This window comes from Leptosomus discolor, chromosome 2 (assembly GCF_034619465.1).
Source record: "Leptosomus discolor isolate bLepDis1 chromosome 2, bLepDis1.hap2, whole genome shotgun sequence".
NCBI lineage: Eukaryota > Metazoa > Chordata > Aves > Leptosomiformes > Leptosomidae > Leptosomus > Leptosomus discolor.
The window spans coordinates 56,231,533-56,251,863 of NC_141392.1; the positions used below are offsets into that span (position 1 = coordinate 56,231,533).

The 20,331-nt window shown below is 52.4% G+C and overlaps 1 protein-coding gene across 1 annotated transcript; it reads left to right on the plus strand.

The window, feature by feature from the left end:
- The first annotated feature begins 1,992 nt into the window (after positions 1-1,992).
- Positions 1,993-11,149, plus strand: LOC147416003 (uncharacterized). The gene is made up of 4 exons (XM_086460421.1): positions 1,993-2,068; positions 3,445-6,635; positions 7,307-9,235; positions 11,036-11,149. The coding sequence occupies exons 1-4, from the start codon at positions 1,993-1,995 to the stop codon at positions 11,147-11,149; spliced, it is 5,310 nt and encodes a 1,769-aa protein (XP_086316547.1).
- The last annotated feature ends 9,182 nt before the right edge of the window (positions 11,150-20,331 follow it).

A 20,331-nucleotide genomic window follows, 5' to 3' on the forward strand; every position in this document is an offset into this window, starting at 1 on the left:
AGGAGAGCGCTGGGGTCGTGGCCTTCTGGACAGGGCAGCGTGGCTGGCTGCAGCGTAAGCCTTTGGCACAAACGGCCCTGTCAGCTGGAGAGGCAGTGCCATTCCTGGACCTAACCGCCTCTTCAGCGGGTGCTTGCCTCGCTCTAGTTATACCCTGGAGTCTCTCGTGGGTTTCTGAGTAGCTGGGGCAGCTCGCCTGTCTAATCTTAGTACATCGCTTCCTGCAGGAGGATACCAAGAAACGCAGCCTCTTGGTCCCACCAAACGCTGAAGAAGGATCTTGCCACTCAGCCAGTCACTCAGCTGGCACTTCTGGAAAAGCGCCGGCTTCACTTCAGTCAGAGCAATGCAACGCTACCCAGGAGACAGCTTAAGGCCCGCAGTGTTACTGTGCTGCAGACGACCTCTCTCCCTTCTGCTCAGTGGCACAGACACCCGTGCTAAGGGCCACCGGTATCGTACCTCTATTTCTCGGTTCTCAGAGCCATGTTTAATCGCATTCCTTGACAGCCCTAGGAAAGAAGCACGCTCGTGTCCCACGTAAGAGTCAGCACTGTGGTGTGGCACCGCAAGTTACCCTCCCCCTCTACTCTGCTCTGGTGAGGCCACAGCTGGAGTCCTGGGTGCGGTTGTGGGCCCCTCAGTTGAAGAAAAACTGGCAACTGCTGGAGAAAGTCCAGCGGAGGGCTACAGAGATGATGAGGGGACCGGAGCATCTCTCCTGCGAGGCAAGGCTGAGCAACCTGGGGCTGTTTAGCCCGGAGAAGAGAAGGCCGAGAGGGGGCCGCGTCAACGCTTCCAGACATCTCAAGGGCAGGTGTCAAGAGGATGGGGCCAGGCTCTTTTCAGCGGTGCCCAGCGACAGGACAAGGGGCAAGGGGCACAACTTCGGCAGGGGGTTGGACTCGGTGACCTCCGCAGGTCCCTTCCAGTCCCTGCCATGCTGCCAAGCCGTGTCCCCGTCTCGGCTCCCCACGCCAGCCGCGGCTTTCGGCGGGACAAGCCCACGCCGCTCCGCAGGCCCCGGCGCCGGGGGACACGTCCCTGCCCTCCCACGGGCTGGCGCACGGGCAGCGGCGGGAAAGCCGCCCGAGGGGGGACGGCGCCAACGGCCGCCCGCCGCCGGCGGCAACGTCACAACAACACAACAACAGCTCGCGCGTTGTCCCGGAGACGCCGGGCTGCCGCGGGCCAGACCCGCCCGACCCCCGCAGGCGGCGGCAGCCCCCGTCGGTCCCGGCGAGCCGTGAGTGCCGCTGCCCGCCGCCCTCGCCCCTGCCGGAGCCCAAAGGCTGCCAAGCGCCCGCTGGGAGCGACCCTTTCCCCTCCCGTCCCGCAAGCGCTGCTGCTGGGCGGCAGGCCCTGCCCCGCCGGGCGGGCGGCCCTCCCCGCTTTGCAGGCTTCGCCCCGTCGCAGGGCGCTCGGGAAGGGCCGGCTCCTGCCGGGACGGGAGGCTCCCGCCGGCGGTCGAACGCCAGCACAGAGGCTGTGGCCGGCGTCGCTGTTCGGGGCTGCCCGACAGCCTGCGCTCGTCCTCCTCCGGGGCTGCACCTCGGGGGCTGACCAGCCGCGCCGCCGCGGAATCCACCCCGTTCGGCGTCGGCTCCTTCTGAGGGGAAGCGCTCCTGGTCAGCCCCGAGCGGCAGCTATTGAAAGGTACCTCTTTTCTTCTCCAGCTCCGCCGCCGGCTGCTCTTTAGTCGTGTTTCAGCCTCCCCCAGACCGCCTGGTCTGGGCGCTTCTGGAGGCGGAGTTCTTCCCAAAGGGGGCGCGGGCAAGCAGCATCGAGGGAGCGTCTGGGCAGGAGGGGGCCTCTGGCGCAGCCCCCGGGCCAAGCAGGGCCCGCTGCAGAGTTAGAGCCAACGGAAAGCTGGATCTTTAAACAAAAAGTAAATCGCTCTGGGGAATTCAGTGATGCCTGTACGATGGAAAGCTGTCCCCTGCATGCCTTTGGGCATTGAAGCAGCACCTGTAAACTTCCAAGAAAGGGGCCATGCCTTCTCCCGGGAGGTTGCTGTTTGACACTGGTTATTATTTCTTGTGTTTTGTCATCTTAGCGTTCCAACAAGGTTGGTCAGAGAGAAGAGTGCCTTGCACCTCAGGGCCTTGCACTTTCACCTGTTGCACTAAATCAAGGCTCAAGGATAATGTTACATTGAAATCCGGGCAGTATCCAAGCCCAGGAGTCTTTTGGGGTCTCGAATGCGCCATGGATTTTTGTCTTCACGTGTTGTCCTGTTCATCATCACGCATGTTCACCGCACAGTTATGCCTACAATTCTCGTTATAGGCAAGGGCAGTTTTACCTGCTCGCTTTTTGTGTTTCAATGGCAGAACTTAAAGGCTCGGTGTCCTTGTTCCTCTGTGCTTTTTCCCTCCCAAGCCACTTACTTGGGGCACGGGGAGCTGGCAATTTTGTGCTCTAAGCTGGACATGTGCTGGCTTCTTAAGTGCTGCATTTCAGGGGCTTTAATGTATAGGTCAGTCTGTGAACTTAGGCAGCTCACGGCCAGAGGGAGCAATCCTACTGAAATTGTCCCAGCAAGACGGAGAGGGTGGTTGCTGGTGTCCTGAAGGGAAAACTCAAGCGGTGCTCAAGAAAGAGATAACGCAGACACAGACCTGTGAGCGATGGAGGGCAGCATTTCACCTGCTTGCCTAGTAACAAGGTGTTTCGTTTTAAGCCATGTGGAATTGCTGCAGATGAGGATTCTGTCTGGCCATAGTGGTGATGTGATGGATGGGAGAATCCCGAGATTCATGATCTTTAAAACAAGTACGCTGTAATGTCAGTGCTTTGGGAGTTACCGGTTTTCAGAAACGCGGGAAATTTCCCGTGGGCATTTTCACATCTTCCTGTTCTCTTGGGACAGAGCTGTAACGTCAGCTTTTCTTTCTCAGTCATCCTTTTGGGTCAGCACAGGATTTTGGGGTTTGGGTTTATTTGGTGGTTTGTTCCCCCCCGCTCCACCCCCTCAGAGGCCCCTCTCTGCATGGAAAGGATACTGAGCTTTGCTTCAGGAAGAATTGGAGATATTGTTCTGTATATTCTTTGAGTAAAAATGGGATAGAAATAATATTTGTTTTCTCATATAAGTTTCCCTTAAAGGAAGAGAAAACAAAAGACCAAAAAACCCCTGCAAAAGAAGGAAGGAGAATGAGAGAGTATAAGCTTGAAAGGTGCCTTTGCAAATAAACTTTAGAAAGACCCGTACAACGATATGAGGAAGGAAAGGAATTATAGTAATCTTAGACCAAGAACTAGTCCTTCCAAAAAATTCATATTAGCACCTACAAGAGGCACACAGATAACAGAAAAAGTTATGTTCAGGAAAGTTTGATAAAAACGAAAAAAAAAACCACTTGCATCTATTTATATAAAGGTATAACACAACATTACATTGAGACAGAAAGTAACTGGGGGTTTTTGTCGTTATTTACACAGCTGGACAAAGAGACCATTCCAGTGTACCTTTGAAGGAAGACACCGGAACTATGGAGACAAGTTCCTCTGACTCGAGCACCAAGGACACTGCAGGTGCTGAGAAAGAGGATGCTCGTGCAGCTACAGAGTCGCCGTCTTTGGAAGAAGACGCAGAAGACCACGTGTCTGAGCCACCGTCTCATGATCTGGGGTTTAAAAAGTTTTTTAAATTTGTTGGGTTCAGATTCACAGTGAAGAAGGAAAAGACGGGGAAGTCGGAACCCGTTCAGCTGCTTACTGTAAAAAAGGAAACACAAGTCCCTGAAGGAGCTGCCGATCAAAAGGAAGGCAGCTCAGAAGAAACGGCGATGCCTGAGGATGGACTCTCTGCAGCAGACCCCACCAAAGACCCAGTGAACAATGAAAAAACAGAAGACGAACCTCCTAAAAGACCCGAAGCACATGAGATTTGTTCTCAGTCAGCTGCCTTAGCCACTGACACTGCATCGCCGTTAAGGAAATTTTTCACTCAGGGATGGACAGGATTTAGAAAAAAGAAGAGCTTTAGGAAGCCTAAAGAAGAGGAACTGCAGTCTCCTACGAAAGAAGAGGAGCAAGAAAAGGAGGGGGCAACATTTGCCACTGAAACTGGTGAAAGGGAGGAACAATCCGAGTTGGAGAAGCAAGAGGGGGAGAGGAACGTGACAACAGTAACTATTGAAGCGTATGAGAAGGAGCAAAGTGAAGGTGAAAAGCAGGAGTCAAAAAAGGCTGTGGCAGCCATGGGCGTTGAAGCAAGTGAGAAGGAAGAGCTAATCAAGCATGATGAGCAGGGAGAAGAAGAGGATGTGGCAGCAGCAGTTGTTAAAGGAAGTGCGAAGGAGAAAAAAGCTGAAGAAGGCGATCGAGAAAGGGAACTGGTGGACGTCTCAGAAGATCTTGGCAAAAAGGAAGAAAAATCTGAAGGAGAGAAAGCAAGTGAGGTGACAGAGAAACCTCTATCCCCAAGGTCAGTGGCGCTTGTTGTTGGAGTCAAAACACTCTCTGGAAAGAAGCATAAAGGCAAAAGAGAAGAATCTAAGTTAGGGGGACCGGGTGACCCAATTCAGCACTTACCAGGTTCCCCAGACAGCCCAGAGGAACAAAAGGGGGAGAGTTCTGCTTCTTCTCCTGAGGAGACGATTGAAATTCCTTCTTTGGAACAGCCTGTGGATGGCGTGCAGGTCAGTGAAAATGAAGATGCTGCATTTTCAGATGTGGAGCGAAAAAGAGACAGTGTTAAGCCCTGGGCATTGTTTAAAAAGATGGTGACTCCCAAGAAACGTGCCAGAAGAGCTTCTGAAAGTGCTAAGACAAAGAGCGTTGCAGTGTCTGCAACGGAAAACGCTGTGGTTGATGAAAATCGGGGAGAAATGAAAGAAAATGGGATGGAGCAGAAACCAGAGAAAGCCACAGCCGTGCCCAAAGGAAAGGTTGACAGCTCTGTGCCCTGGCGAGCTTTTCTCTGCGTAGGTTCTTCAAAGAAAAGAGCCAGGAAAGCAGCAGCAGCAGCAGCATCTGATGAAGACATTGGCCGTGAGCTTGGTCAGGAAAGCCCCAATGCAGAAGAGCCTGGACAGAGCAAAGAAACGGCCACAGATGCAATTCTTAGCAGTTCTCCAGAGAGCAATGAAGGACAAGGGAATTCTTCCCCAGAACAAGCTGGAAGCCCATCCAAAGGTGAAAGTCTTTCAATGTGGAAATCATTTAAAAGGTTAGTTACTCCAAGAAGGAGGTCCCAAACCAGAATGGAAGAGAGAAATGGCGACTCTGGTGTGGGCTCTAGCCTGGAGCATTCCTCCTCAGATGATGAGCCTGGAGAAGGTGACTTGTGCATTCCATTTTGGAAACGTCTGCCTGGGCGTAGGAAGAAGAAGTCAGATGGAAAGCCAGAACCAACTGCTCCTAAAGAAGCAAGAGAAGGCCTGGCAGAAACGACTGAAGAAGATTCAGATATTCCAGCTGTTGTTCCTTTCTCTGAATACGAAGCAGCAGAGCAGGAGAAGATGGAAGCCCCACAAGCAGAAGCTGCTGAGGCGATGAGAGAACGAGCCTCAGAGCAACAGGGAGCAGAAAAATTAGAGGAGATCCAAGGAACGGAACAAGGCCAGGAAGGGCTGGTCCATGCAGTTCCTGTGACTGTTGTGGAAGGGGAAAGGGCAGTTACCAGTATTGAAGAAATGTCACCATCTTGGATATCTGCTGCTCTGACAGAGTGCATTGAGCAGGCAGAAGAAGAGGCAGAGAAGGAAACTGAGAAAACACTGGAATCCGATGATACTGTGGAAGAAGCAGAGTCAGCTGCAAAGGCAATGCCAGAGGCGAGAAAGGAGGTCAGCGATGACAGCACAGCCAGTGAGCTAGAGCTGACCTCAGAGGCAGTGACAGCTCTGGAGGAGACAGCAGAAGCTTCCTGCGCTGAAGAACCAGTGGAGGTGTCCCTTGCTGAGGAGACGACTGAGATGGTTTCTGCTGTTTCCCAGCTGTTAGAAACCCCAGATACTACAGAGGAAGTGACACCTGTCCAAGAAGTAGAGGCCACTGAACAAAATTTGAAAGAATTAGACAAACAGACGCAAAAGGTTCTTCACGAAGTTGCTGAGAGAGTAAAGTCAGCAGAGGTAGAAGAGCTGGTTAGTGAAAGGACCATGAGTGCAACTCTATTTGCAAGAGTACAAGGAATTGAGTCAGAAGTGAAAGATGATGCTAAAGATGGGAGTGTTGTAGGCCAGGAAAGTGTTTTGCTGGAACAGTGCTTGGAAAAAGGAGCACACCAAGAGGATGGCCTCCAGCCCCAGGGAGGTGCAGGGAGCATTCAGAGCGAAATCGGAGCTGAAGAGAGTGTTCTCCAGGAAGGTTCAGGGAGAAGTGACCTGCCTGCTGCAATGAAAGGAAGCACAGAAGGATGTGAAAACGTAGAGGTATTGAGAGATGAAAGGCAGTGGCCGGCACGTGAAGAAGCAGCTGTAGAAGACCATGAAGAAAGCTGTGAAGGGCAGAGGACAGCAGAGGAACCTTCCTCACAGGCCAGAGACTTTCACAGCACCCAAGCAGTTACACCCAAGGAAGAGCCGTCTGCAAAACAGGAGCCTGCGGAAGAAGAGAAGCTGCCCGCAACAGAGCTGACAGCAGATGAGACGAGGGAGGAGTGTGTTCCAGAAGCAGAGACTGCAGTAAGTATTACACATAAGACAAAGGCTGATTTGCTAAAGGAAGAATCAGCAAGCGTTAGCTATTATGCCAAATTTAGAAGCAGCTTGTGGCAGTATTGCTGTCAAGGGTGTTCCTTGTGCAGCCTGACGTGACCAAAGTTTGTGTCCAGTGAGACACACACACACACATGGATGTCCAGAAGCAGCAGCCACCGAGGCTTGCATGCAGAGCGAGGTGGATGGGATCCCTAGAGTGATGGAGTGGGAGATGGTGTGCGTGGATCCAAAGATGCCGGAACAGCTGCCAGTAGGGCTCCCGCACAGCGCAAGGTGACTGTAGGTGCTCTGTGAACACCTGAGGTGCCGATGGGATCCATATGGTAGCAGACATAGCGGATGGTCCCTTCAGTTGTCGGCAGAGCTACGGTTGTAGCTGAGGTACCTCTGCAAAGGGAGGAAATGAAGTGGCCCCGCTGTCTCCAGCTTTAAATGCGCAGGCAGGTTGGATGGGGCTTTGAGCAACCTGTTCTAATGGAAGATGTCCCTGCCCACAGCAGGGGTTTGGAACTAGGTGATCTTTAAGGTCCCTTCCAACCCAAATCATTCCGTCTTTCTAAGATTTTTCACCCAGGACATTCCTGGTCACTCCGTGCTCGTACCCTTTTTGACAGGTCTGTTGCAATTCTCTGCAGGTGCAGGACAAGAGAGGGGATGAAACCACTTCCTTGGGGCTTACAGCTGAAGAGCCTGTGCAGCTTGAAGGAGAAGGCAAAACCCTCCCTGTGGGACCAGAGGGCACAGAAGCAGTTGTCACTGGGGTCCCCGTTCAATCTGAAAGACAAGGTGAAATTCCTGACTTTGACGAACAAGCTTGCACTAAAGGAGTTCCTAGCAGCACACCTGCCCAGAGAGAGGAAGAGGAAGACGATGCTGTGCTCGTTGGAGTGAAGAGCACAGAAGCCCCTGTTACTGAGGTTCCACTGCAGAATGAGGAAGAAGCTTCTGCCCTTCCATCAGAAAGAGTTGGCTCAGAAGCAGCTGCAGATGCCGAGCAGAGTGTGAGGGATGGGGCTGGCAGGCACATTCCAGCAAAAGATTCTGTGTCCATCCTAGAGGCACAATGCAGAGCAAAACCAACGGAAACTGCTTCCCAGAGGGATGAAAGCGAAGGTGGCAAAACGGAAGGTGGTCTGCTCGAAGCTGGAACACACTTGGAGAGTGATCCCGCCGTCACTGAGCCTCCCGCAGAGACTGGAGTGGAGACTGTATCTAGTTTAGCATCAGCATGCTCGGATATCACTGGAAATGGAAGCACTGTCCTCACTGACATTAGTGGTACGACATGTGATGCAGGAAACAACTTCTTTGAACAAGAGACTGTGGAAAAAGAACAAGAACTTGTAGAATCTTCAAATTGTCAAGGCTTTCAGAAAGACGAGAACAAAAATGAGCAATCGACGGACAGAGCCAAAGAAGCGTTTGAATCTGGAAAACGGGAAGCTATGAGAGGTGAAGAACGTTCAACTGCTGTCCAGCAAGAGGTTTTAGCTGTGCAAGAGGAAGGCTCTGACTCAGCCTTCCAACAAGCGGAAAGCTTGGAGGCTCTGCAAGTGCCTGTGCCTGTAGCGGCTGCAGGCATTGAAGAGCATGTCATGGCAGAAACTGTAATGCCTGCAGACACGCCAGTCGAAACTGTAGAGCCCTTGGCAACCCCACCAGGGCAAATGGCTTCTGGTGAGGTCCTGGTTACTACTGTTGCCTGTTCAGGCTGTGGGACTGCAGAGCTTGGCAGTGCAGAAGCACCTGAGCCTCAAGTAACTCCTGCTTCTGTGAATGGAATATCGGAGGGGCAAGAGAGGCCCCAGAGCACAGGGCAACCCGAAGAAAATGGTATTCCTCCAAGTGACAGTCTGTCTCTCACCTACACAGAATTTGAGAAGGATGTTGTTCAGTCTTTGACAATAGAGTCCCAGAGTACAAAAATTGTATTGAGCGCCATCCAGACGGCTGTTCACAAACTTGCAGAAACAGAAGAGTCAGCTGCCTTGGAGTCAGAGCAGCGCCTTGAGTCCATAGAGAAAAGCCCGTCAGATACAAATATAGCTGAACTTCTGGGAAGTGCGCAGGTGGATCTTCAGCTTCCAGTGAAAGAGGAAGAGGTACGGAGTAAAGAACAAGAGCTCCAGCAATCAGGAACAGTGAAAACTTCTACCTTAGCAGAGTCTGCAGAAATTCATGCCGCTGTAGAAAAAACCAAAGACGTGCTGTTGACCTCAGAGATACTGAAAGATGGACCAAGTCAGAATTCTTTAACAATTGTGACTAGCCCTGAAGATGTTTCGAGGGCGAGTGCGAGGCTTCAGAAATCAACACTAGAACTGAGTACTTCAGAAGATTCAACCAAAGACCCCCTAGACATCTACCCACCAAAATTAAGGGGAAAAGAGGTTGGGCCGATGATGGAAATCCCAGACCAACATACAGGTCAGCAAACACGCAGGGAAAGTGAGGAAGAACGTGACCCACCCATGGAAGATGGGAAAACACAGACATGGGAGGATGATAGTTGCCAAGAAGGGAGTCCACAAAGTCGGAACTCAGTGGCTCCTGAGGCCTTGAATGTGAGTAGCATTTTCACTCAGCAATGTCTTTCTTTTTCCAAAACAGTTTTGGAGTCTCTCAAACTGTTGTGTCTGTAATTTTTTCTTATTCTGAGGAAAGGCAGCTGCTCCCCAGGTTAACCAACAGGCCACAGATATTTTTTGATGTTGTGGGATTGGTTTTTTTTTTGTCTTCTTGTTTTACTGCCTCTCTCTCTGGCTACTGAACACCTTGTTTCTTTTCTGTACAGCTACCCTCACTTTAATGGCTTTGACTTGGCTTGTAGTTTAGTGTGATACTTCTGGGAGGCAGAAAACGTAGTTTCTAGTTTTCCTAGATACGCGCTCATCCGATACCTGTTTAATGTATTTGATTTAATCCACAAAAAACGCTTCCTCTCTAAGGAAGCTCTTTTTAATATCCTAAAGGATGTGAGTGTTGCCTTCCATGGTAAAAGTGGAGTGCCTCATGTACCAAAGCTCTTTGCATTTCATGGAAATCTGACTCAGGAAGGTACAGTCTCTCCTTAAGATATTTACTGTATTGCTTGACTAAGGCACGAGGCCTTTCTGTCTGTCCTTGAGAACTGCTTGGGAAAAGAAGATATTCTTGAGAGAGTAAGTTGTCATTAATAAAGCTTTTTTATTTACTGTGGTCTTTTCTTTCAGATGTGCTAAGCATCCATGGGGCATTTGAGAGATGCCAGTCCTAGAGAACAGCTGACAATCCTGCAAGAGAACCAGGAGCTTTATTCACTACCCTTTGTTCTTGGATGTTAACATCTGCTCTTCTGAAGACCTCACCTTTTTTGTCATTTTTATTAAAAAAACAATGCCTTTAATGTTGGCTATATCCACCCATGTGTTCCATTCAAAGGTCATTTGCCTCCGCCCAAAATAGACCATTTAGACTGGAGATGCCCGACGGAGTGAATGGACAGACCACTGAAATTTTGTGCCACGGTTATTACCGTCCCGTCACTGAATGCGTGTCCTGTCTGTCCCATCTCCTTGAATGCCTTCACTCATCGCTGAATCTCCCTCCCTTCTTTCTGCAGTCTCCCTTACCCCCCTCCCATCTTCCGTAGCTGCCTTGATTTGACCTACGAGTGGCTGTAGATGCCGCTCGTCTTGTGTGTCAGGGGGAAGAGGAGGGCTGACTGACGAGAACGCACGAGACTTCTGGCCAAGTAGCAGACGTGCCGTTAGCAAACTGCAGGAACTGGATCACGCACAAATCCTTGAGCAAGATGCTCAAGATTGCTGCATTTCGGTCCCATTCAGGTATCTCTATCCATCCTTCCGTTGGTTTTGTGCGGGCCTGATTTAGTCAGAAATTCCTTCCAGAGTGTAGCTTGAAAGGAGATTGAGAATACCCTTCTTTTGTTGTTCCAGACTTCAGGTCTCAGGACTGGACTGTTATGTGTTGAATATTTATATGTATGTCTTAAACCCAGTTCTGATTTTAATATAAAGCTATGATACTTCTGTACTATTTAGGCGTACCCTGAAAGGAGTTTGTAGAGTAGCCTGGAGAGGAAATGGATAGCATTGGAGCGGAAGTTGATAATGTGTAGTTTCCTATTTATTGTTCCAGGATTTTCCCCTTGTAAAAGCTCTCAAAAACTTGGCTGTCTTGCTTTGAATATTTATGTGTATATCCTAACCCCCACTCTGATTTTAATGTGGAACTATGATAATGCTAAGGACAAAAGGAGAGCCCTGACCTGTGTCAGGTCTGCCAGTCACTTCCACTCGCAGGCCTGCCCGGTTCCTGAGAACCCTCCACACTGACGCTTCCCCGTTGTCTTGCTCCTGTAGGAACGCCAGTGGTACCGCAACCCTCAGCTCGCCCCGCTCTCATTCCAGAGTCTGCTCCTTTCTGGTCCCTGCCCCACCCGACCCCCAGCCTTTCCCCACACCTACGCCATCTAACACCCTTCCCGCGCACAAGCTTCCTCCTTTCCCAGCCCCTGCCTGAGCCTCTTTCCACCCCAGCATTTCTTTCCTGGCATCCTCCCCGCTCCTATCAATTGCCTCTCTTCACTGAAGGGGGAGTAGGAAGGAGGGTGAGGGCTTGGTGGTGAATTCTACCTTGGATTGCAATAAGCTGATGAGACCTTAGGGGTGCTGAGCTCCTCAAAACCTTCACGTAAGGTGGGTTGGACTGACAACAGCTGTAGACCAGAATGAGCAGGGGGATGGAGAGATGGAAAGAAGTCCCAAGAGCGAGAGCCCTGGGATGTCTGTCCCCAACAGGAGTTGGTCCTCTCTCTTCTCGTTTACATTAAAATCAAACACGGGGTACCAGTCCGTACTTTCAGCTCTGATTTCTGAAGTGAAGGTTCCAGATGGCACTTTGTGAAACCGATGCCCATCGAGTTGAAGAACAGCTTGCTATCCTACCTGTATAGTAATTTATTTTGAAACCAACTCCTAGCGTACAAATGCTCTTGTTATGGCAGGTGCTTGCCTCTCCTGGAGGCTGCACCTCCAGCAAGCAGTGTGACTGATTGCACTGGTGTGATCGCACCACCTGGTGCTGCCTTGCGTGGAAGCATCCAAAGATTTTTCCTTACCTCAGAGCGAATTCTACAAATATTTAAAGCCGAGCAGCGTGGTGTCAAACAATCCAGTCTATCTCTGTCCACCGTCAGCCGCAGCCTTCCCCCCGAGCTTTGGGCAATTCCAACAACCTCGGTTGGTTTCCACAGGTTTAAGTTGGCTTGCAAGTTAATAGTGCTCTTAGTAACACCTCACAAGTGCAAACTTGGCCGAATTTGTACAAATGTACATTAAGCCATATTGCAGTAACTGCAGCAGGTAAAACGAAATAACAACAGCATGACCTGTGTAATCCTGATTCTTATGTTAGTAGCTCCGAAGCTGTTAATAATACGTAAAGTTAATTCTTGTCTGAACCTCATTTAAATAAAGCTAGCTTGACCACAATGTAAATTGTCTGTTGGTAGTAAGTGGACAGGCGAGTGCTTTAGCTTGCCTGTTTTCTCCATTAATCCAGGGCCTAGGTAAGCGATGCAACAAACTCAACTATAAAACAAATACAAAAGCTTCTTGTCACTGACAGCTAAGAAACCCGAAACCACGCTAGTAACTGACAGTGCACCCGAAACCACGCTAGTGGTGCAAGGAGCATGCCTCCGCCTGAAGATACCACTTTGTTCCAGCATATTGCTTTGGCCTCTGAAACTCTCACTTGAGACTGTGACTTCTGGCTTGCGCTTCAGAGCTTGAAGCTTTCTCTAATCCAATGTACTGGGTTACCAAATCTGATCTTGTGTTTTTAAGGTAGATTTTAATTGATTAAATAAAATGCGACTACACATTTGTTCTAACGTGTACGGGGTGTTATTTTCTGACGGTTGTTTTATCTTCAGAAGTTAGATTTGCTCCTGACAATTCCTTGGTGGTTGACTGACATTCAGCTTTTGATGTGAATTAAAGGAACAAATTACAGAATTAAACTGCAATTAGGATGGACATTTCTAGGAAATATGCATATTTCAGAAGAAGTAATAAAAATAAGGTGCTTCAGAAGACTGGGAAGAAAAAAACTCTCCATTAAATTCAAGCTAGATAACAGTATGGAGTGAGCCAGAATGAAAAATGAGTGAATCGTATGCCTTGCCAGTGTAACTGAAGTATAAAAACCCCCAAGAAGGCAACAACATCCATGTCCACAAAAAATCTGGCAGAGAGTAGTAGATTGAGGACCTTAGGTGCATCCCTGGTTATCTTCTAGGATCCCCCACTTCTGCTTAGCTGGGGTTTATTCCTCATGGCTCCAAAAATCCGGAGCTGCTTGTGGTTTATGTTCACAGAGCGAGGACTTCAGACATTACTTTTTTCCAGCCATCTTGTGTTCTCTGGCTAAGCGTGTTTAGCAGCATTTGTATCTCAAAAGACTTGCGTAGGCGCACACGTGAACTCATTTTGTAGAGCTACACGTTTGCCTTCCTATCCCAGGTAAGTTGCTACATCCGGTATCTGCAAATACTTCCCTGCACTGGTCACAGCAAATGCAGGGATGTCGAAGCACTGCACGATGCCTTTCCCTCTTCTTGCTTTCAGAGCGTGTCAGAGTGAAATGAGTTGAAAAAAAGGGAGTGCTTTTATGGAACATTAACTTGTGACCAGTTTGTGGCAACATGAGAAAGTCAAACGGCTCGCCCAGAGCAGCCAGGGGAAGCAGGACGGCAAGCAAAGAGTGAGAGCTTCCTGGGGGCTGCAGATCCCGCTCTGCACAGACGAGTGGGAAACAGAAGAGGAAAGGTGGGAACTTGTTTCTTCTCTCCCTTGTGTCCTGTCGCCAGAAATACACTGCACTGGCGATGGAGCTTACCTTGTAGGTACTGGGCTTTCATTCTCTCTGTCCTCAAGCCAGCTGCATTTTAACCCAATATGCTGTTCCGTGCTGTGACCACGGGCTGCTCCTCCAGGCCGAAAAGTTCTGAACCACTCACTGCAAACCCCCATCGTTAAAAAAACACACCCAGCTCCCCAAAACCCCACACAAAACCAAACCAAACCAAACCAAACCCAACAACAACCCCAAATGAAGTGAGTTCCCTCTGTACATCGTGGAGAGAAAACTAGCTGCATAACAAAGAGAGGCCACTGATAAATACTTGCCTGCAGCAGGTAAAGGCTTTATAGGCTCAATGCATCTCTATGATGTAGTCCTTTTTAATGAAAATGTTCATAGATCCATAGGAACACTTGAAGCCAGAGTATCTTCACTTCAGACATAAGTTCGTCTCTTCAAAGGAAGACTTAGCAATGAACCAAAGATGCTGTGAAGCCAGTGCTTTCCCTTTCTGCAAGAGGAAAGGGGGGTAAGAGTTTATAAATCTGGCTAAAAGCAAGAAATAGGAAAGTCTCTGGACAACTGATTATCATCTGGGAAGTGTGAAGTTGACTGTAGCTTTGTTTTCCCCCTCATTACCTGCTTTCTTGAGTAACAGAGAGGGAGACACCAAAACCATCTAACCGGCTCCTGTTCTAGACACAGGACACAGGCCAAAGTTTAGAAGGCTGTGTTTGCAGTTTAAATGAGCTGGACCAAAATATTAGTGATTCTTCAGGGCAGAAGAGCTTAAAACAGACTGGTGACTGAGCAGTGCTGTGGTCATCCTGTCGAAATATTCGAACGAAAAATCTACACCTCTTTTTGATTCTGTCGTGAACTCAAAATGTAACCAAACCATGGGAACAGAGTTTCCCTACAGGGAGAAGATGCTCTGGTTTTTAGGCAGAGAAGATTAAATAGGGGGAGTAGTAGTGCTGATGCTTGGAGAACTGACGTCGCTCAGCTCTTCCTTGGAAGGCGGCGCTCCAGGCTGGAGGAGCAGCTGGACAGCTGTGTGCTCTCTCTGTGTGTGCGCGCATATGTTCATGTCCCATTGGCAGGACATGCTCAGGCTCCCTCTGCTCCCTGGGCCTGGGGAAAAGGGCCTGGGGACAGGGACCTGCAGGTGCCGCACTGAAGCCCAAGCACTCAGCTGCCCTTGGCCATGCCCTTGCCTGGCGTACCCGCGACACAGGGAAGTGCCGGGGTTTCTGCCCCGCTGAAGTTTCTCTGCCACCTGCGCGCCAGCTCACGGCTCTCTCCTGGCAGCAGCGCATGGAGGACACAAAAGACCCCCTCGAGGCTCGTTTCCCCTTCCCGTCCTGTTCTCCTCACTCAGGGCCAGGCGGACCTGTCATGCCTGGGCATCCGAGGGGCTGCCCACTGAGGACCCTCTTCTTCTTTGTTGCTCTCCAACACCACCTTCTGCCTCCAACGTCTCTTCCTGCACGAACTGGATGCTCAGAGCCAGAGCAAGGCTGCCCTTTCTCCACAGTGGCAGAAGCTTCAAGAGCAGTGATGCATTCTGGAGTTTAGGAAGCTGTCTGGCTCTCTCTCACCCTTCGGAACACCTATTCCCATCTACATTCCTATCCCTCTCTCTCTCTGTCTACCTGTCTATCTATAACTACCCGACAGTGCCCACAGTGGGAAAGACAGCTACTCATCCAAGGCCCTCCCACAGCACAGAGTGTCCTCGCTCAGATGCTGAGGACAAGGGCAGGCCAGTGGCAGTGAAAGTGTCATCTCCTGCCTTCTGAACGGTCGAGTGACACCAAGGCCCCAACCTGGTCCTGGCCAGCCCTGCGTGGCAGGTGCGACAGCGTAAGGAGATTTTTTTCTCATCAGGGAAGACGCAGAAAGGTCCCCCCTTGTGTCCCTGCCGCTGCAAGCGTCGCGACTTTGTGCTTTGGAGTGCTCTGCAGCCCAGCGTGCCCAGGGCTCTGCTCCCTGGGGCAAGCCTGCTGCAAGGCAGGGGCTGCGCGAGTCCTTTCTGCCCCCTTTGGCCGTCCTGGGCAGCCCCTGGGGAGAGGAATGCTGTGACAGAAACGCTCTTTGCGGGGTGCAGCGCCTGCCCCTGTGAAGGGCTGCCGCCCGGCCAGCCAGGACACCTGGGTGGCTGCACTGGTGGAACTGCACCATCTAGTGCTGTCTTCTGCAAGCTCACTGCTTGCCCTGCAGCCAAAAGGAGGCTCAACTGCTTTCTCACCAGTCCGCAGGGAGAGGTGGAAAGGTGTAGACCAGACTTCCGAGCTGGAGGGCAGCAATATGCCAGCTTATCCCAAAAAGCCTTGGGCAGCAAGTCTGGCAGCAGCCGGGCAGCTGAGGCTCTCCTGCTTCCTGGGGGGATAGAGGGGACACCCGCAGTGTGACGGAAAGGAAGCAGAGGGAGCACCGGAACCGTTAGCCTTAGCCGGGCTGAAGTGGTAATACCTTCCAAGAGGTCCTCCAGCGTATGTTAGCAGATACACCAGTCTCTCCCAGAAATGATCCAAACCAGAGGAGAACCGTGGCTAAAGTAAACGTAATGGAAAAGAGCTAGTCTGTCTCTATGCAAAAAGAAGAAAGCAAAACGGGGAAACAGAGGAGCACCCGCAGCCACCGCTGAGCACAAGTGGTTATGGAAAAGGTGTTTAGATAAAGAGCAATCCCGTTGTCAGTTAAATGCGCCGACAACACCTGCTGACTCTTTGGGATAGTCCCCTGGGATCCGTACCCAGGGATGGTGGTGACACAGTCCGACTTAAGCAAGTAATGACTAAGGCAGAGGATTTTAGTGGTTTCAGCTCTGGGATATCCACATCTATCAGCACTGACCCCAGACCATGAATACCACAGAATCACAGAATCATTAGGTTGGAAGGGACCTCTCAGATCACCTAGTCCAACCGTTGACTTAACACCACCATGCCCACTGAACCATGTCGCCAAGAGCCGTATCGACACCTTTTTTGAACACCTCCACCTCCACACACGGTGACTCCAGCACCTCCCTGGGCAGCCTCTTGCAATGTTTGGTATGCTGAAAACCGAGGTGGGGGCTTGATCCTGTGGCAGCCCAAGCGGATTCAAGTCCCGAGCTGATGGTGGCAGTTAATGACCCCATCGACAGAGGAGCCCAAATGCAGATGGTGGATAAGGGCACTTACCAAGGGCAGCCTCCACTTAGCAAACAAGTACTTTCAACTGTAGGCATCCACGGGCAAGTCTCTGCCCACCCCCTGGCCCGGGCTACATTAATTCTGTCTAACGGCCCAGCAGTCCCCCCGACCTTACCTTAGGTCCTCCCGACCTAAGGTGCCTTTTAGGTACGGATTTACTGACGCGTCAGTTGTGGCTGCACCCAGGGGGAAAACAGGAAACGAGGACGCCCCCCCCCCCCCCCCCCCCCCGTCTTTACCACACACTTTGCCTCATATTGATGCACCCCTGTTAGCCTGTTACAAAGAGATCCCGCCTTGGCGCACAGCAAGCTCCTCAGCTCTCCACATTGCAAGTTCCTGCCTGACGCCACCCATCCTCTTACCGAATGGACGAAACAGGCAAAAGGACAAGGAAACATCGGCAAGTCTCATCCCCTACAAGTCTCCTGTATGGCCCCAAAAGAAGCCTAATGGCAAGTGGCAACTAACAGCAGATTGCGGCGGCCTGACCGCTGCTGCCAAACCGCTCACTGCGGCTGGGCCCGCTATAGCTGATACAGTCAAGCCTCTTAGTGCTGCATGGCAGCTGTCGCGGTGAAAGAGGTGGTTTTGCTGACCCCAGCCCCGGAGGCAGATCGGATGAGGTTTGCATTCATCTGGCAGGGCCTCCAGCAGACAGCTACTGCCCTATCGCAAGGCCTACACCATGGTCCCACCGTCCGTGGAGCTCATGCTACGCCAGCTAAAGACCTGCAAATGGTAAAATTTCCACAAGAGGTCACTGTGAGGCAGCGCATCCCTCATGTCTGAAGAGGTGGCCCCTTCGCAGAACCTGGAGACCGGCTACAGACACTGGCTACAACGCACCACCCGTCAGCAGGGCCAGAGACACCAGAGGCACACAAACAAGGGCCCAGTCACGAATTCATCTTTTGGGGAGTCAGGTGGGTAGGCAGGAGAAAAACAGCCCCAGACGAGGGGCTACCAGAAATCCAATGGTTCCCCCTGTCCCGGAATAAGAAAGGAGTTGTGTGCCGGGCTAGGCTCTTTAGGATCTTGGAGGGCACATATGCCAGGATTTAGTAGAATAGCCTGACCACTCCATGACTTACTGAAGAAAAACGCAATCTGGGAATGGGCCCCACAACATAACAAGGCCCCCAGAGCCCTTAAAGAAAACCGTCAATGTGTCTCAGTCACCGGGACTCATCCACTGTGCGTGGCCCCTCTCACTGCACATCCGAGGTGGGAGACAAGGGATATGGGTGGAGACTAGAGCAAAAGGGGCTGCCTGGAGATCCATGCGACACTGCATCGCTCTGGGCTTTGCGTCATTTTGTGTGAGAATGCAGCCACATATACCAATATGACTACCGGTAAAGAATTAGGGAAAGAAACCCTCGTTTCGAATAGGAAACCAGGGATGATGTCCTTACAGGAGGAGCGTGAAGCCGTAGGAACCCTAATCCTAAACCTACAGCCTGGTTGTGAGCTGAGCCGTGTCCCACACCCCCAGCCCTGGCACAAGGTGCAAAACTGTTTGGGAGGGCAGAGGGGGGCTCCTCAGTCACATTTAGATGAGCTGTTCTGGGCTGGGGCTTTTCTGCATCAAAGCTGCAGTCTAGGAGAGCGCTGGGGTCGTGGCCTTCTGGACAGGGCAGCGTGGCTGGCTGCAGCGTAAGCCTTTGGCACAAACGGCCCTGTCAGCTGGAGAGGCAGTGCCATTCCTGGACCTAACCGCCTCTTCAGCGGGTGCTTGCCTCGCTCTAGTTATACCCTGGAGTCTCTCGTGGGTTTCTGAGTAGCTGGGGCAGCTCGCCTGTCTAATCTTAGTACATCGCTTGCTGCAGGAGGATACCAAGAAACGCAGCCTCTTGGTCCCACCAAACGCTGAAGAAGGATCTTGCCACTCAGCCAGTCACTCAGCTGGCACTTCTGGAAAAGCGCCGGCTTCACTTCAGTCAGAGCAATGCAACGCTACCCAGGAGACAGCTTAAGGCCCGCAGTGTTACTGTGCTGCAGACGACCTCTCTCCCTTCTGCTCAGTGGCACAGACACCCGTGCTAAGGGCCACCGGTATCGTACCTCTATTTCTCGGTTCTCAGAGCCATGTTTAATCGCATTCCTTGACAGCCCTAGGAAAGAAGCACGCTCGTGTCCCACGTAAGAGTCAGCACTGTGGTGTGGCACCGCAAGTTACCCTCCCCCTCTACTCTGCTCTGGTGAGGCCACAGCTGGAGTCCTGGGTCCGGTTGTGGGCCCCTCAGTTGAAGAAAAACTGGCAACTGCTGGAGAAAGTCCAGCGGAGGGCTACAGAGATGATGAGGGGACCGGAGCATCTCTCCTGCGAGGCAAGGCTGAGCAACCTGGGGCTGTTTAGCCCGGAGAAGAGAAGGCCGAGAGGGGGCCGCGTCAACGCTTCCAGACATCTCAAGGGCAGGTGTCAAGAGGATGGGGCCAGGCTCTTTTCAGCGGTGCCCAGCGACAGGACAAGGGGCAAGGGGCACAACTTCGGCAGGGGGTTGGACTCGGTGACCTCCGCAGGTCCCTTCCAGTCCCTGCCATGCTGCCAAGCCGTGTCCCCGTCTCGGCTCCCCACGCCAGCCGCGGCTTTCGGCGGGACAAGCCCACGCCGCTCCGCAGGCCCCGGCGCCGGGGGACACGTCCCTGCCCTCCCACGGGCTGGCGCACGGGCAGCGGCGGGAAAGCCGCCCGAGGGGGGACGGCGCCAACGGCCGCCCGCCGCCGGCGGCAACGTCACAACAACACAACAACAGCTCGCGCGTTGTCCCGGAGACGCCGGGCTGCCGCGGGCCAGACCCGCCCGACCCCCGCAGGCGGCGGCAGCCCCCGTCGGTCCCGGCGAGCCGTGAGTGCCGCTGCCCGCCGCCCTCGCCCCTGCCGGAGCCCAAAGGCTGCCAAGCGCTCGCTGGGAGCGACCCTTTCCCCTCCCGTCCCGCAAGCGCTGCTGCTGGGCGGCAGGCCCTGCCCCGCCGGGCGGGCGGCCCTCCCCGCTTTGCAGGCTTCGCCCCGTCGCAGGGCGCTCGGGAAGGGCCGGCTCCTGCCGGGACGGGAGGCTCCCGCCGGCGGTCGAACGCCAGCACAGAGGCTGTGGCCGGCGTCGCTGTTCGGGGCTGCCCGACAGCCTGCGCTCGTCCTCCTCCGGGGCTGCACCTCGGGGGCTGACCAGCCTCGCCGCCGCGGAATCCACCCCGTTCGGCGTCGGCTCCTTCTGAGGGGAAGCGCTCCTGGTCAGCCCCGAGCGGCAGCTATTGAAAGGTACCTCTTTTCTTCTCCAGCTCCGCCGCCGGCTGCTCTTTAGTCGTGTTTCAGCCTCCCCCAGACCGCCTGGTCTGGGCGCTTCTGGAGGCGGAGTTCTTCCCAAAGGGGGCGCAGGCAAGCAGCATCGAGGGAGCGTCTGGGCAGGAGGGGGCCTCTGGCGCAGCCCCCGGGCCAAGCAGGGCCCGCTGCAGAGTTAGAGCCAACGGAAAGCTGGATCTTTAAACAAAAAGTAAATCGCTCTGGGGAATTCAGTGATGCCTGTACGATGGAAAGCTGTCCCCTACATGCCTTTGGGCATTGAAGCAGCACCTGTAAACTTCCAA